General features: G+C 43.7%; 2 protein-coding genes across 2 annotated transcripts; both read left to right on the top strand.

Annotated features, from left to right (window-relative positions):
- Positions 1-68: 68 nt before the first annotated feature.
- LOC116787095 lies at positions 69-3,175 on the top strand. The gene is made up of 5 exons (XM_032688438.1): positions 69-173; positions 384-1,217; positions 1,484-1,560; positions 2,051-2,128; positions 2,747-3,175. The coding sequence occupies exons 1-4, from the start codon at positions 69-71 to the stop codon at positions 2,052-2,054; spliced, it is 1,020 nt and encodes a 339-aa protein (XP_032544329.1). The 3' UTR covers positions 2,055-2,128; positions 2,747-3,175.
- A 1,662-nt stretch (positions 3,176-4,837) lies between these two features.
- Positions 4,838-12,936, top strand: NUP42 (nucleoporin 42). Its single transcript, XM_032707668.1, has 7 exons — positions 4,838-4,975; positions 6,307-6,556; positions 7,240-7,334; positions 7,657-7,733; positions 9,582-9,668; positions 10,427-10,511; positions 10,650-12,936. The coding sequence occupies exons 1-7, from the start codon at positions 4,864-4,866 to the stop codon at positions 11,258-11,260; spliced, it is 1,317 nt and encodes a 438-aa protein (XP_032563559.1). The 5' UTR covers positions 4,838-4,863; the 3' UTR covers positions 11,261-12,936.
- The last annotated feature ends 546 nt before the right edge of the window (positions 12,937-13,482 follow it).

The following is a 13,482-nucleotide window of genomic DNA, read 5'->3' as shown; positions in this document are numbered from 1 at the left end:
AAGTTGCGCATGGTTATTCATCTCTGGTCTAGAAGCACAGAGCTCTGTAAATGCTCCCAGCCACCACGATGGTAATTTCTTCGTCCAGCATAGAAGTCCAGCCTGTCAAGCTCTCGGTGTCGTCAACACTGTGTGCCTCTTCTCAGTTCTGGAGAACTATACAAATGATGTCTGTATGATGTCTGTCCTGCTCCCATGCTAGTTCATTAATAGCTTCATTGTAATTTTGTCACCTCTCTTCTAACTTGCTAATTTTTTCAGGTCTGTTTCTATGAGACTGTTGAGTTAACCTCAAAAGTTGGTGCTTGCCTACCTGTACCTTGTACCTCACTGGTGCTGTGGTCTGTTTTAATTTCGAAGGTCCTCCAAATTCTCCTAAGTAGTCTAAATCCTGGTTTTCAAAGTCAGTGCTTCTTTGTAGGCTTCCTCCTGGTTTTCTCCCTCACCCTGACAACTCTGCCTGTACAGACAGGAGTAGATGCGCTCATGGGCTCAATAGCGGTTCCTGCAACTCCGTTCTTTATTCAGCAGTAAGTGAAGGCTGCGCGACTTTTTTTTCTGCTCCCCCTTGCCTTTCCCTTCTCATAGCCGCGAAACAAACGGGTCCCTGGTGCCTCCGCTCCTCGAGAATCCTGGCGAGAACTGTGCCCTTTTTAGGCTGGACAGGCTCTTTTGTCTGCTTTGTATCCGCTTTTAAACTTGCGGAGCCCCGTTGTTCTACGGGTTGTATATTCCTTAGTCCCCAGCGGCCCTCAGCGCCCCACCGCCGGCGGCGCAGGACGGCCACGCTCATTCTTAGGCTCCTGCGGGGCTGCTGCCGCCTCGGCTACGGGTTCGGGAACGAGCACCCGCGCTCCGGGCACTGCACCGCCGTCCCCGGGTACCCGAGCGCGGCGGGGCGAGATGGGGGCGGGCAGGACCGGTGGGCTGGAGGCCGCCCCCAGCCCTGCCCCTGTGCCCGCCTCGGGCGCTCCGAGCGGCCGCTGCCGGCGGGAGATCCGGAGCCGGCCGGGGCTGTCGGCAGCAGCCTCCGGTTCGGCACTCGCGGGGTTGGGCTCTGGCGAAGGGACTGCGGGATATGCCACGAGGCCGTGGGAAAGCGGCTCGGGAAACTTCCCAGCCAGGAGCAGCGAGCAAGTGTCCGGCAGCTGCCTGTTGTAGCTGGTGAAAGTTGTTTCGGTTCCCACCGGCTCTGGGTGTTTGGGAGCTTCGGGAAGGTGAAGGACACGACGGCGAGCCGAGGGCTGCAGTGATGGCACGGCAGGAACACGGCTGCAGTCGCTTCTCTTTATTTCTGTTGAAGGAGGGTGGTGGTTTGCCAGTTCATTTGGGGCGTTCACACCTGTGAAATTCGATAATGAATCCCTTGTGTGTCTCTATGTAACAGACCATGTAACAAAGGACCATTTCTTCGTAACTATGGAGGGCGATTGTAAGTATGAATCTGTTTTCTTGGAGGTTCTGACTGCTCCTGTCCTTGCAGGCTTTTTGGATGTCTTGCCAGAAGAGCTGCATCTGGAGTATTACAACTGCAGAGCAAAGAATATCGTTGGGAATTATGTAAGAATTTTAAAAATGCTGACTGGTGTGGATACCATGAGATAGGACTTGTTACTGTTCTTCAGGTTGCCAACTCTTGACTCACTTAGCTCCCAACTCTAGGAGATTATCAGAATGCCAAAATATCCTTCAATTCTGGTATACCAAATAGAATACCAAAACAGCTGCTGGTCTGTATGCTCTGCCGTAATGTCCTCTTTCTGCCTGAGATCCCTGGCTCAAGTTATCCCATCTGATCTTACTCATTATATAAAGTCAAAGAAGTTGACTTAAGGGGAATAGTAGGAGCATTTAGAGGAATTCTCTGTTAATAACAAAAATCTCAGCTTCTTGCCTTGAAGTTTCAGGAAAGCAAAAATCGGTTTTCTTGGCTTAATGAAGTTTCTTTTTTAATTCCGGATATCTTTTTTCAGTTCAGTTGTCAGATCACTCTTCTTTTGTTTTTAAGTCTTCAGTAATAAAGACATGCTCTTCTTTTCCCCCTTTTTAGATAAATGCTGTCAGTTGTATAATGGAAAAACCATCTGCTTCAGTTGAAAGCTTTAAATGCACCTACAAAAGCAATTTGGAAAGTGTTGAGGAAAGGCAAAATGTTCCTCTTGTCACCTTTGAATGAATTAATTTACGCTGATGTTAATTTCAGTTATAAAAGACTGAGATATAGCTAATTGTGATGTGCCACCTGGGTATATACTCTCGAATCCTGAGATCAGTGAATTGCAGGCAGGTATTATAGACCCCAATCAGGACGATTCCATGTTAGCAAGGCAGCAGCTGGATCCCAGCTTTGGAATATTCTCATTGCAAACCACATGAAAGGGGCCAGAGCTTAGCACAGGAAACTGGATGTGCCAAGGAGAGAGAAGAGAGTGAGTCAAAGCAGTGCCCTAGATAGAGTCACAAAGCACAAGATGAAACAATAAGAGATGAGAACGAGAGCAGCAAGAGGTGATCAAGTCATTGACTGACAGGAAAAAATCTATAGATTTTAACAGATTTGCATTTCTGGAGTGCTTTTCCAGAAAAGAGTGTGTAGAGACTGAAAGCATTTTGTTCATAACTGCAAGAGCATGTGAAAGTGATCCGTGTCAGACTGGGCAGCTCTATTTTTGCTTCAAGTATTTACTGAAAGACAGTTCCCTGTTTTGGAATCTAGCGTTCACTTAGGTCTTTGGAATTTTTTCAGCTCTCTGCTTTCAAGAACACGGGCACCCAACCATCGCCTGCCTTTGGACTGGGAGGACAGCAAACATCAAGCTTCTGCCTCACCTTCAAGTGGTGCTTTGTTTGGACAGACGGCCAGTGCCTCTGGACATCACGTCACCTCAGCGTCTGCTGCAGTCACCAACACCACCGCCTCAGAGAAGTTATTTACACCCAAGAGCGAATTATCAGCTGAAGAGTGGCAACAGTTTGAAGCAAAGGAGTTCACCATTGGAAAGATTCCTCTTAAGCCACCCCCCTTAGAACTTTTAAATGCTTATGACCTTTTAAGTTTATTCAGAAGTAACATGTTTTGAAATCAAATCAAAGGCTTCCGTTTTGTTACTTTTTGTCTCCTCTCTCAAGTCTCTTCTGCAGGAATAAACCCCCAGTTATAAACATTGGAACACTGTATTGTTGTCATTTCTTGGTTATTTTGGATAGATGTTTTACATCTGAGAAATTAACTGTTGAAACTAAAATAGAATGATCCTTTCTATATGCTGTCCTGTGAAATTCTGGGCAAAAACTGTGTGAAAAAGACTGTGTCAAAAGAATGTTTCGGTCAGGTATGCACAGCCTATTCTTGAGTTAGTTTATTATCTCCAGTTGTACACTCCATGACTACACTCCATGTAGGTATGGCTGCAAAGGTTTTTCTCCTGTTGCCCCTATAATGGGTATTGTAACTTTACTCAGTGGGCCCTTAGAGATGGTTATTACTGAGTGTGTGGCTCTGCTGTCTATCAGAATATCTATTGTTTCATTCCCCAACTTTACTGAACTAGGGCATCTGCTGGGGATGCCTTGATACTTTTTCCCAGTCCCCTCATGATCAGAGTCATCCAGTATCATGTTTATGTCTTCTAGTTGACCCTCCCTGCCTCATATGGCACATGGATTCAGGTCAAAAGGAGGGGCAGTTTCAGACCCCACAACTCTGCATATCCTTTTGCCTTCTCTAATACTAGTCTCTTCTGCTTCACAGTAAAACGATGTTCAATATAGCCTGCATTTTCCTCCCATTGAGGGTTATGAGTCGGCGTAACAGTTTCCAAAAGCTGACTCAGTATGAACCAACAGATCATTTCCAATTCAACAAATCCAAAGTAGTAAAAGGGACATGTACAAAAAAGAAAGGCAGAACCTCTGCTCCCACTGTTTGTCTTAAAGGTGCCTGTATCACTGGCTGGGTATATCTCTGAGGACTAAAATCCTCACTTCCCACATACTCTTTATTTTGATCTGTATCTTCTTTATCCATCTCTGCCCCAATGTAGGGGTGGAATGGAGGAAGCTAACATTTGCACATAAAATCTGATTATCCCATTTACCAAGTCATCAACTGTAAGATAATATTAAAATGCAATGACACGTTTTCCCCATCCTCCAATTTATAAAGTGGCCACCAATGATCACAATATCTCTTCATTTTATCTTTAGTCATTTGATCTCCCCTAAACTTATTTCACTTTTTCAGGATGCCTCCTAGAGAGCTAGGGGAAGAATTGCAGATTAGCATGTTCCTGTTGTTAGACTTAGTAACATTCAAGTTACCCAAGTCCTCTACCCTAAGGCCCAGACCTTCAATAGTTACACGACTCCACTGGTAAACATACACCTTTTGGAAATGGAACAATAATTTAGGGGTTACAGAGGTAGTGCTGGGCTGAAGGTTGGACTGGATGATCCCAAAGGTCCCTTCCAATCTTGATGATTCTGTGATTCCATAGCCATGGGCAATACACTCCTTCGTCTCCCCGTAAAGATACAGCACACAAATATTTTACCACGCAGGCTCTGTGGGAAAGGGGCGATTACAGCCGACGGGAGGGTATTTTACAGTGCCAAGGACTATGGGTTTGCACAAAGCTCCAGTCAAACCCTAATTTGGCTCTGTCAGCAGCCTGTCGCTGTGTTATCCCCCCCTCCGACCGGATCCGTGGCGTCCTCCCCGCTCCCGCCGCAGCCCCCGCTCCCAGCGCGCGCCCCCGGGGGGAGGGCAGCGCGCACGCGGGCACAACGGCGGCGCTCGCGCCGGCGCTCGCTCCTCCCGGCGCGCGCCTGGCACGTCAGAGCGGCGGCGACGGCGGGGCGGCCATGGGCGTGTGCCAGTTCTTCCTGCGGGGGTACTGCCGCTTCGGGGACCGCTGCTGGAACGAGCACCCCCGCGGCGCCGGCCGCCCCGGGGGCCCCGCACCGCCCTCACAAGGTACTCCGAGCGCAGCGGGCCGGGCCGGGCCGGGCCGGCTGGAGGCGGCCCCCGGCCGGCAGGAGCTCCGGAGCCGGGCGGGCCGGCCCGGGAGTCTCGGCAGCAGCCTCTGGTTCGGCACGCACGGGGCTGGGCTCTGGCGAAGAGTCTGGAGCACAAGTCCTGTGAGGAGAGACTGAGGGAGCTGGGGGTGTTTAGCCTGGAGAGAAGGACGCCCAGGAGAGACCTTATCACTCTCTACAACTACTTGAAAAGATGTTGTAGCCAGATGGGAGTCAGTCTCTTCTTCTTCAGGCGACCAGCAACAGGAAAAGAGGATACAGTCTTAAGCTGTGCCAGGGACTGTGTAGGTTGAGCATTAGGAAGAATTTCTTCACAGAAAGGGTGATTAGACATTGTAATGGGCTGCCCTGGGAGGTAGTGGAGTCACCCTCCTTAGAGGTTTTTAAGGAGAGACTGGCCGTGGCACTTAGTGCCATGGTCTAGTTGACATGGTGGTTTTGGTCATAGGTTGGACTCGACGACCTCAGAGGTCGTTTCCAACCTACTTGATTCTGTGATTCTGTGACCGTGGGATGTGCCACAATGCCATGGAAAAGCAGCTCAGGAAACGTTCCTGCCAAGAGCAGTGAGCAAGTTTCCAGTAGCCTTATGTTGTGGCCAGTGAAGGCTGTTTCCATTCTCATTGGCTCTGTGTGTCTGGGAGCTTTGGAAAGGCGAGTGACGCAACGGGGAGTTGAGAGCTGCAGTGATGGCAGGAACACGGCTGCAGTTGCTTGTCCTTATTCCTGCTGAAGGAGGGTCGGAGTTTGTGACACACACGCACAGATGTGTTTAAGATCTCAGAACGGAACTCTGGAGCTCTCTGTGCTGCAGCAGAGCAGGAGGCAGGAGCTCCTAATGTAAATACATGGCGAGTTAAATTTTTTTCTGCTAGGGTAGTTTCTTCATTAAATGATCTCAACAAAACTGAAACAGTCTCTTTCTGGGATGCCACGTATTATTGGCACGGTGATCTGGTTGAAGGTGTCTCTGCTCATTATGGTACAGGAGAGGTCAAGACTAGATGATTTTTAAAGGTGCCTTCCAACCCAAGCTATTCCGTAGTTCCACATGAGGAGAAGGAGTTCCCATTTACCTCTGACTCCTGAACTACCATGCGTAACTCACTAGGAGGTTAACTCATTAGGAAAAAACTACATTTTCATTTTAAACTTCTTGTTGCCACCATAAGACTGGTTATACTTACAGTTTTTGTTGGTGCTCTTTGTTTCATATCTTCTTGATTAAAAATTTCTGTTGTTTGCTTTCTTCGGTTTTTTATTTGGAAGTTACTAGCGGAAGAGGAGGAGGATGGGGTTCCTCTAACCAGAGATACAGCAGTGTTATCCAGCTATCTACCTTCAAGTCTGATACATGGGGTGGCAGCAGAGATCATGGAAGAGGATTCTTTGGCTCCTCTGACTTTGGATCATCAGGCGGCGGCAGCAGAAATGCAGACTTCTCACAGAACAGGTTCTCGGCATTAGCGAACAGTCAGAGTGTTGCTGATGGCTCTAAAGATGAAGAGGAGAGACTTCTGTAAGTTATACTCCTGTCTTACTGAAAGCATTTAGAATGAGCAGTTTAAAAGCTTACTAACTTCCTAGAGATAATGCAGAGAACAGTATCATGAGGAGGAAGCTGGGAGATGTAGAAAGAATGATAGAGAACACAACTTCATTTGGTTCTCTGGAATGATGCTGGCATGGGAAGGAAGCAATCCGTGTCTGGGACCTCAGCTGAGCAGCTAAACAGCTGTGATACTAGTAAGATGGTATGGTATTTAAGTTGTGAGCAGGAGGATAAAGGAATAAAACAAATATTTCAGTACTTGAAAATAAAGGATCAGAGCGCCTTTGGGAAAATGAATTATTTGACTTGGTTTTCCAGACAAGACAACAATTTTTTTCTGCCAACAGCAAAACTATTGAAACCTGGTTTCACACAGACGTGTTACAGTCAGTTGAGAGTGACCAGCAGATTCAGGGTGATTACAGGGCAGGGGCTGAGAAGCAGCAAGCAATGTGATTTCCCAAAGAAAAAAGGTTTTGGAACCACTTTCCATTACTTTTTTTAAGATTTTAACTGTTTAGGGAAACACTTTGTTTTCATGGTAGCAGGTATTGATTTTGACTTTGGACAGAAACCAGGCAATTGTTTCTGGTAGTTTTGTTTTGACCATGTAATTTCACCTTCCTCTGTGGTTTTGCTTTGTTTTGTAGAGAATGTGTAGTGAAAGACATGGAAATTTGGGAATCTTCTGGACAATGGATATTTTCATCTTACTCACCAACGAAAGAAAAGCTGAATGTCTCAGGTAGGTAATGTTTTTAGTGTTGTTGCGTATTGCTGCTATTTAGGATGTTTCTGTGACTTGCCTACACTGTTGTACCTCTGTGGAACCATTTGCAAGGTGATGATTTGCCTTGTGATACAACAGAAAGGAATATGAGATTAATGCAAATTAATTTTGGACGTTCACACCTCTGGAGTTCTGTAATGGATCTTTTTTGTGTCTCCAACTGTGACTGACTTAGGACAGACAAAGTACCAAGGCCCATTTCTTTGTAACTATGGAGAGTGATTGTAAATATGAATGTGTTTGCTTGGAGGTTTTTGAGTTGCTCCTGTCCTTGCAGGCTTTTCGGATGTCTCGCCAGAAGAGCTGCGTCTGGAGTATTATGACAGCAGAGCAAAGAATATGATTGGGAATTATGTAAGTATTTAAACAATACTGGTGTGGACACTCTTTAGGACAGGACTTGTTACTATTCTTCAAATGGCAACTCTTGACTCATTGAGCTCCCAGCTCGAGGAGATTATCAGAATGCCAAAATATTTTTCAATTGCCGTGCACCAAATAGAATGCAAAAATACCTACTGGACACTCCTTGACTTAATCTTGTCCCTGCTCTTGTGTATTATTTGTAGAAGTTACTGGAATGCTGTCTCAAAAATTTAATCTCTCATGTGCTATTAGTCAGTTTGATTAATATAGCTGGTTATCTAGTGCTTTAAATAGAAGACTGAGAAAGTTTATTTGCCCTTGTTCTTTTACATGCCTTTATTGCAAGGAACTAATGATGAAAATAGCAGATACTTCTTTTTTAAAAATATATATATTCCTTTGGAAGTAACACATACATTTTTATATAAAATGTCTCTCAATGTATGTGTATTGTTCCTTCCTCATAGTCCTGTCAATATCAAGGAAGCAAGCAGAGTTTAATGTTGTGCCAAGAAGAAAATTAGGCTATTGGAAATTAGGCTGATGGCAAGTATAAACTAATTTAAGCTACATTTCACTCTTTCTTCTTGTTCTTGGTTCTGTGTTCCAGAAGAAATTGCTGTTTTCACCAGTCTGGCTTCATATGTTTAGATTTACCAGAATTGCATTTTCAGAGACAAGAGATATGTAATTTTTTAAAATTTCAATTAAAATAACAAACCAAAATGATTAAACAATATGCTATGCCTGGCTATTAAAAAAAATAAATTATGGTCTCACCAAAGTAGTAAATGCAAGTTCACAAAACTCTCAGTGTATAGATGATAACTGTATGATACAGTTTTCTCACAAAATGTTTAAGTACAACATGTCTTTTCCATGTTTCTATTCTTAAACTGGGTCAAAATCTGAATTTTCTGGTCTGTTGTATAAGAGCAGATACCAAGCAACATGATCTTCCAGCATGTGAGTAGACACAAAAGAATTATTGATGTTTGTGTTGTAAGACTCTTTTGAAAAATTAAGGAATTTGTCTACAAAAAGATTATTCATTCCATTCTTAGAGGCATTAGGTGTTTTACTTTTCTAGGTTTTAAGGAAAATTCAATTAGACCAGGCATGGAATTAGGTGTGTTGCTAAACTTAAATATAAATGTAGGAAATTCAAGTTTAAAATTCCCAAAAGGTTATTTGAAGACTTTGCAGTTTCTTGTTTAATACTAAATCACAGTTATCAAGACAGAGATACTATTTACTGCTGCACTGTTCTGTGCAGTTATCTAATGGAACACGTTAATGTCATCAAAACTGAATATTTCAAGATGATACTATTAAAATGTTCTGAATTACAGTGTTTTGAAAGTGGTTTTTTTTCTGAAGATATGGAAAAAGCTAAGGCAAATCTTAGGACTTGAGCTTACTGAGTGAGCGCATAAGTAGACAGGCCAGAAATCAAACAGAGATCGAAGAGTTTATTCTCATATATTTAAAACTTACATATCCTATGTCATTTGTTTCCTTTTTACGTCTAATTCAGAAAGAGATAGAACTTGAATTTAAAAAGCCCCAGAATTTTTCTTTTAATATTATCCCTATGTAAAGTACAAAGGTTGATTTAAGGGCAGTAGTAAGAGAGTTTAAAGGAATTCTTTGCTAAAAACAAAGGTGTCAACTCCTCACCCTGAAGTTTCAAGAAAGCAAAAATCCTGTCGTCTTGGCTTAATGAAGTTTCTTTTTTAATTCTGGATATCTTTTTTCAGTTCAGTTACCAGATCACTCTTCTTTTGTTTTTAAGTCTTCAGTAATGAAAACATGCTTTTCTTTCCCCCTTTTTAGATAGATGCTGTCCAACAGTTAGCAGCACAATGGAAAAATCGTCTGCTTCAGTTGAAAGCTTTAAATGCATCGACAAAAGCAGCTTTGGTAAGTGTTAGGGAAAGGCAAAATGTTTCTGTTCTGTGCTAATGTTGACTCTTCCAAGACAGAATCAGCAGACTGGACTGGAATTGCCCTCCAGGCTGTCTTAGGATAAATAAGAGTGTTTGGGTAATGCCAGAATGAGGAATTGAGAGATAGCTGGGAGAGAAACCCTTTGGATAACATTTGAAGATAAAAGAAGTCATTGATTCTGGAAAGGTGACAAACACTTCTGAATCGAGATGTTTTTTCAGAAGCAATTGCTTGAGTTAAAGCTGATAAGAATAATGGGGGAGACAGAGGAAGTGGCTTTATTTAAGTGGAGTTTCCATGAAGTGCATTAAAGGTTAAGTAGCATGATCCCAGCCCTTGGTCTGTTCGATGCTGAAAGTGGAGAAGCAGGATTTGGGCTTTAGCACAGGAAACTGGATGTGTCAAGGAGAGAGAAGAGAGTGAGTCAAAGCAGTGCCTTAGCACAAGATGAAACAATAAAAGATGAGAACGAGAGCAGCAAGAGGTGATCAAGTCATTGACTGACAGGAAAAAATCTATAGATTTTAACAGATTTGCATTTCTGGAGTGCTTTTCCAGAAAAGAGTGTGTAGAGACTGAAAGCATTTTGTTCATAACTGCAAGAGCATGTGATCATGATGAAAGTGATCCGTGTCAGACTGGGCAGCTCTGCTTTTGCTTCAAGTATTTACTGAAAGACAGTTCCCTGTTTTGGAATCTAGCGTTCACTTAGGTCTTTGGAATTTTTTCAGCTCTCTGCTTTCAAGAACACGGGCACCCAACCATCACCTGCCTTTGGACTGGGAGGACAGCAAACATCAAGCTTTGGACTCTCAAGTAAGTTCCTGCCCTAAGAACCAGCAGATACAAACGTTTTCTGGAGTTTCTCTGCTGCTGCATTTTTTGAAATGCAGCAGTGGTTTAATATGACTGGGGTACCCATTGTAATATTTTTTATCAATTCTGTACTTGCAGGCTTTCCTGTGAGCAGCAGCAGTACCAGTGCCAGCAGTTTCTCCTTTAAAGCCAGTTCCAGCCTTATCAGTTCCTCATCATCTGGAACCAGCCCTGCTGCTGGGGTCTCTTCTGCTGCTGGTAGTGCTCCTGCGTTTGGGGTGACGTCCTCTCCCAGCGCACCCCAGCCTGCTGGATTTGGCAGCCCAGCAGCTCCATCTGCAGCCTCCTTCTCCTTTAAAACAGCTGCAACAGCTGGTGGCTTTGGGACTTCTGGGTTTTCGGGCTTTGGCAGTGCTGCTGCTGTGAACTCTTCCAGCACCACCACTCCGCTCCCAGCCTTCGGAGCCTTTAATGCAGCCACAGCCACTTCTGCCTCACCTTCAAGTGGTGCTTTGTTTGGACAGACGGCCAGTGCCTCTGGACATCACGTCACCTCAGCGTCTGCTGCAGTCACCAACACCACCGCCTCAGAGAAGTTATTTACACCCAAGAGCGAATTATCAGCTGAAGAGTGGCAACAGTTTGAAGCAAAGGAGTTCACCATTGGAAAGATTCCTCTTAAGCCACCCCCCTTAGAACTTTTAAATGCTTATGACCTTTTAAGTTTATTCAGAAGTAACATGTTTTGAATCAAATCAAAGGCTTCTGTTTTGTTACTTTTTGTCTCCTCTCTCCAGTCTCTTCTGCAGGAATAAACCCCCAGTTATAAACATTGGAACACTGTATTTTTGTCATTTCTTGGTTATTTTGGATAGATGTTTTACATCTGAGAAATTAACTGTTGAAACTAAAATGAAATGTTCCCTTCTGTATGCTGTCCTGTGAAATTCTGGTGAAACACTATATAAAAGGGCTGTGTCAAAAGAAAGAATGTTTCAGTCATGTGTTCACAGCCTACTGCTAGAAGGAAACAGATGCACTGCAAGATTGGTTGTTGCTGGTCAGCCTTGTCTTTTGCCTCTTCAAAGGGTCCATGCAGCCTTGGACAGTTGTGTTTGGAGAGAGACAGAGGGCTCCTGTGTGGTCTGTACCATGCCAGATGCTTCTGTCCCCCAGGAGTCATTTCCCTGTGCCAGTTGATGCAATTCAGCTGCTGTGAGTAGTTGTGCCTGAGGTCACCATGCCTGTGTGAATGTCACACAGCTGGGGGAGGACAGTCCTGAAAGCATTCATCCTGAAGAAAGAGCTTTTGGGTTGCTATTTTGACACCTCTGAGATGAAACTTTGCAAGCAACTGCTTGCAAAACTGCCTTTCTGTGAACCTACGGAATTTTGTTGTCAGGTTCTCAAAACTTGATGGGTGCTCATATTAGCAGTACCTTTTCTGAAGTCATGATATTAAGGCATCCATTTTGTTACTAAGATACTCTAAAAGCAGGAGTCGGGAATCTTCCAGAGGATGTCTTAGACTCAGGGATAGTAAGATCTGGTGTTTTCACAAATGGGCTTCTGAGCATCTGAAAAGATGGCAGAAAGCAGTGTGATATGACTTACCTGGCAAGAGACAAGCTATATATTTGGCTGCAGAAGCAGAGATAAGGATAGGATGGAAAAGAAGGCAATAGTATTGCTCTAGGGGGCTCACCAAACTGCAGAAAATAGGCAACAATTTGTTAGACCAAAGAAATCTGCCCCAATATTTGCACTGTGTTTTTTTTTCCTGTTCATCCTGTTCTGCTTTTGGTATACTTGATTTCAAAGTAGGTTGCAAGTACAAAGGAGGCTAAATAATATCTTCCTTTTAGCTACAATCCTTTCATTTTTCTTAACTTCTCCTTTTTGCAACTGTTTTGTTGTTTGGTGTATGGCTGCTCTCCAGAAAGTCATAATATTGTGGTCTGGCATATAAAAACACATATAGAGTGGCAGCAAACTCACAGATGTCACTTACTGCACCTTGATTTAGAACAGGAAATATGAGGTGACTATCCAAGCAAAGATATGTAACATGTCCTGATTAGCAGAAAATCTTGGTCTGTGAAATAGGCTAGAACATTTAAGCTTCACATGATATTTTCAAGTACTTCCCTTGCTTTGATTTATGAGGATTTATGAGTCACTGAAATTCCTGGAGTGTGGTACAAACAACTAATTTGAAGAATGATTTGAAGTTTTTGTTTTCAAGAGATCATGGATTAATCCCCAGACAGTAGCACTTGAGACTGGCTGTATACAGGAGAAAAACCCTCCACTGCCCCAGCTGAGGAAGCAACCCAGCATCTAACAATGCTCTGCCCTTTTTCCTCCCAGTGATACTAGCAGCACTATCATCTCAAAATGTGATTTAGCAGCTGAGAAGGAAAATAGAAATAGGGAACCTCAGAGAGCATTACAATTATGTCTTAAGAGTTAAGCATCACTGTAGCCATGTGCTCTGTAGTTTCACAATGTGCAGTGGCAGGTGGCATGGTAGCTTTACACTGAATGAAGATGGACTGCAAATAACCAACTGACTAGATTTAAGCCTCAGAGGATAAGCTAAGGGCATCAGCAACAATAAATTAACCAGAAGGCTGAGGAAAGAAGAGCTTTCACAAATGTGCCTGGGAGGGAAAGGAATATGAAAACCCTATTAATACAGGAGCACTGAAGGGAGATTGATAACTCTGAAATGGTGGAAATCTGTTTAAAAAATATTTGAAATGAAGGACAGTTGAAAATCAATGAGGATGTAGTGTGGTAACTGATAAAAGCAAGTAAGAAAATATTTGTGAAATGTGAGCTTTCTGCAGCACAGAGGAAGTCCAGGCAATTTGCTGTACTGGTCAGTAAGGGAATCAGCTAATGGACCTACTACAGTTCTGGTAAGTGATATCACTTAGGTAAGTGATAGAACACAAGGGATGTGATA

The sequence above is a fragment of the Chiroxiphia lanceolata genome, chromosome 1 (assembly GCF_009829145.1).
Source record: "Chiroxiphia lanceolata isolate bChiLan1 chromosome 1, bChiLan1.pri, whole genome shotgun sequence".
NCBI classification, from domain to species: domain Eukaryota; kingdom Metazoa; phylum Chordata; class Aves; order Passeriformes; family Pipridae; genus Chiroxiphia; species Chiroxiphia lanceolata.
The sequence above is the reverse complement of the archived record's forward strand: the minus strand, read 5'-3'. Positions and strand labels throughout refer to the sequence as shown.

Excerpts from the sequence above, each read along its gene's own strand:
- NUP42 (XM_032707668.1), top strand. The coding sequence starts at position 4,864 with ATGGGCGTGTGCCAGTTCTTCCTGCGGGGGTACTGCCGCTTCGGGGAC. Across the intron at positions 7,335-7,656 it reads AGAAAAGCTGAATGTCTCAG|GCTTTTCGGATGTCTCGCCA; the intron begins GTAGGTAATGTT and ends CTGTCCTTGCAG. Across the intron at positions 7,734-9,581 it reads AGAATATGATTGGGAATTAT|ATAGATGCTGTCCAACAGTT; the intron begins GTAAGTATTTAA and ends CCCCCTTTTTAG.
- LOC116787095 (XM_032688438.1), top strand. The coding sequence starts at position 69 with ATGGTAATTTCTTCGTCCAGCATAGAAGTCCAGCCTGTCAAGCTCTCG. Across the intron at positions 174-383 it reads GAACTATACAAATGATGTCT|TCTAAATCCTGGTTTTCAAA; the intron begins GTATGATGTCTG and ends TCTCCTAAGTAG. Across the intron at positions 1,218-1,483 it reads TGTTTGGGAGCTTCGGGAAG|GCTTTTTGGATGTCTTGCCA; the intron begins GTGAAGGACACG and ends CTGTCCTTGCAG.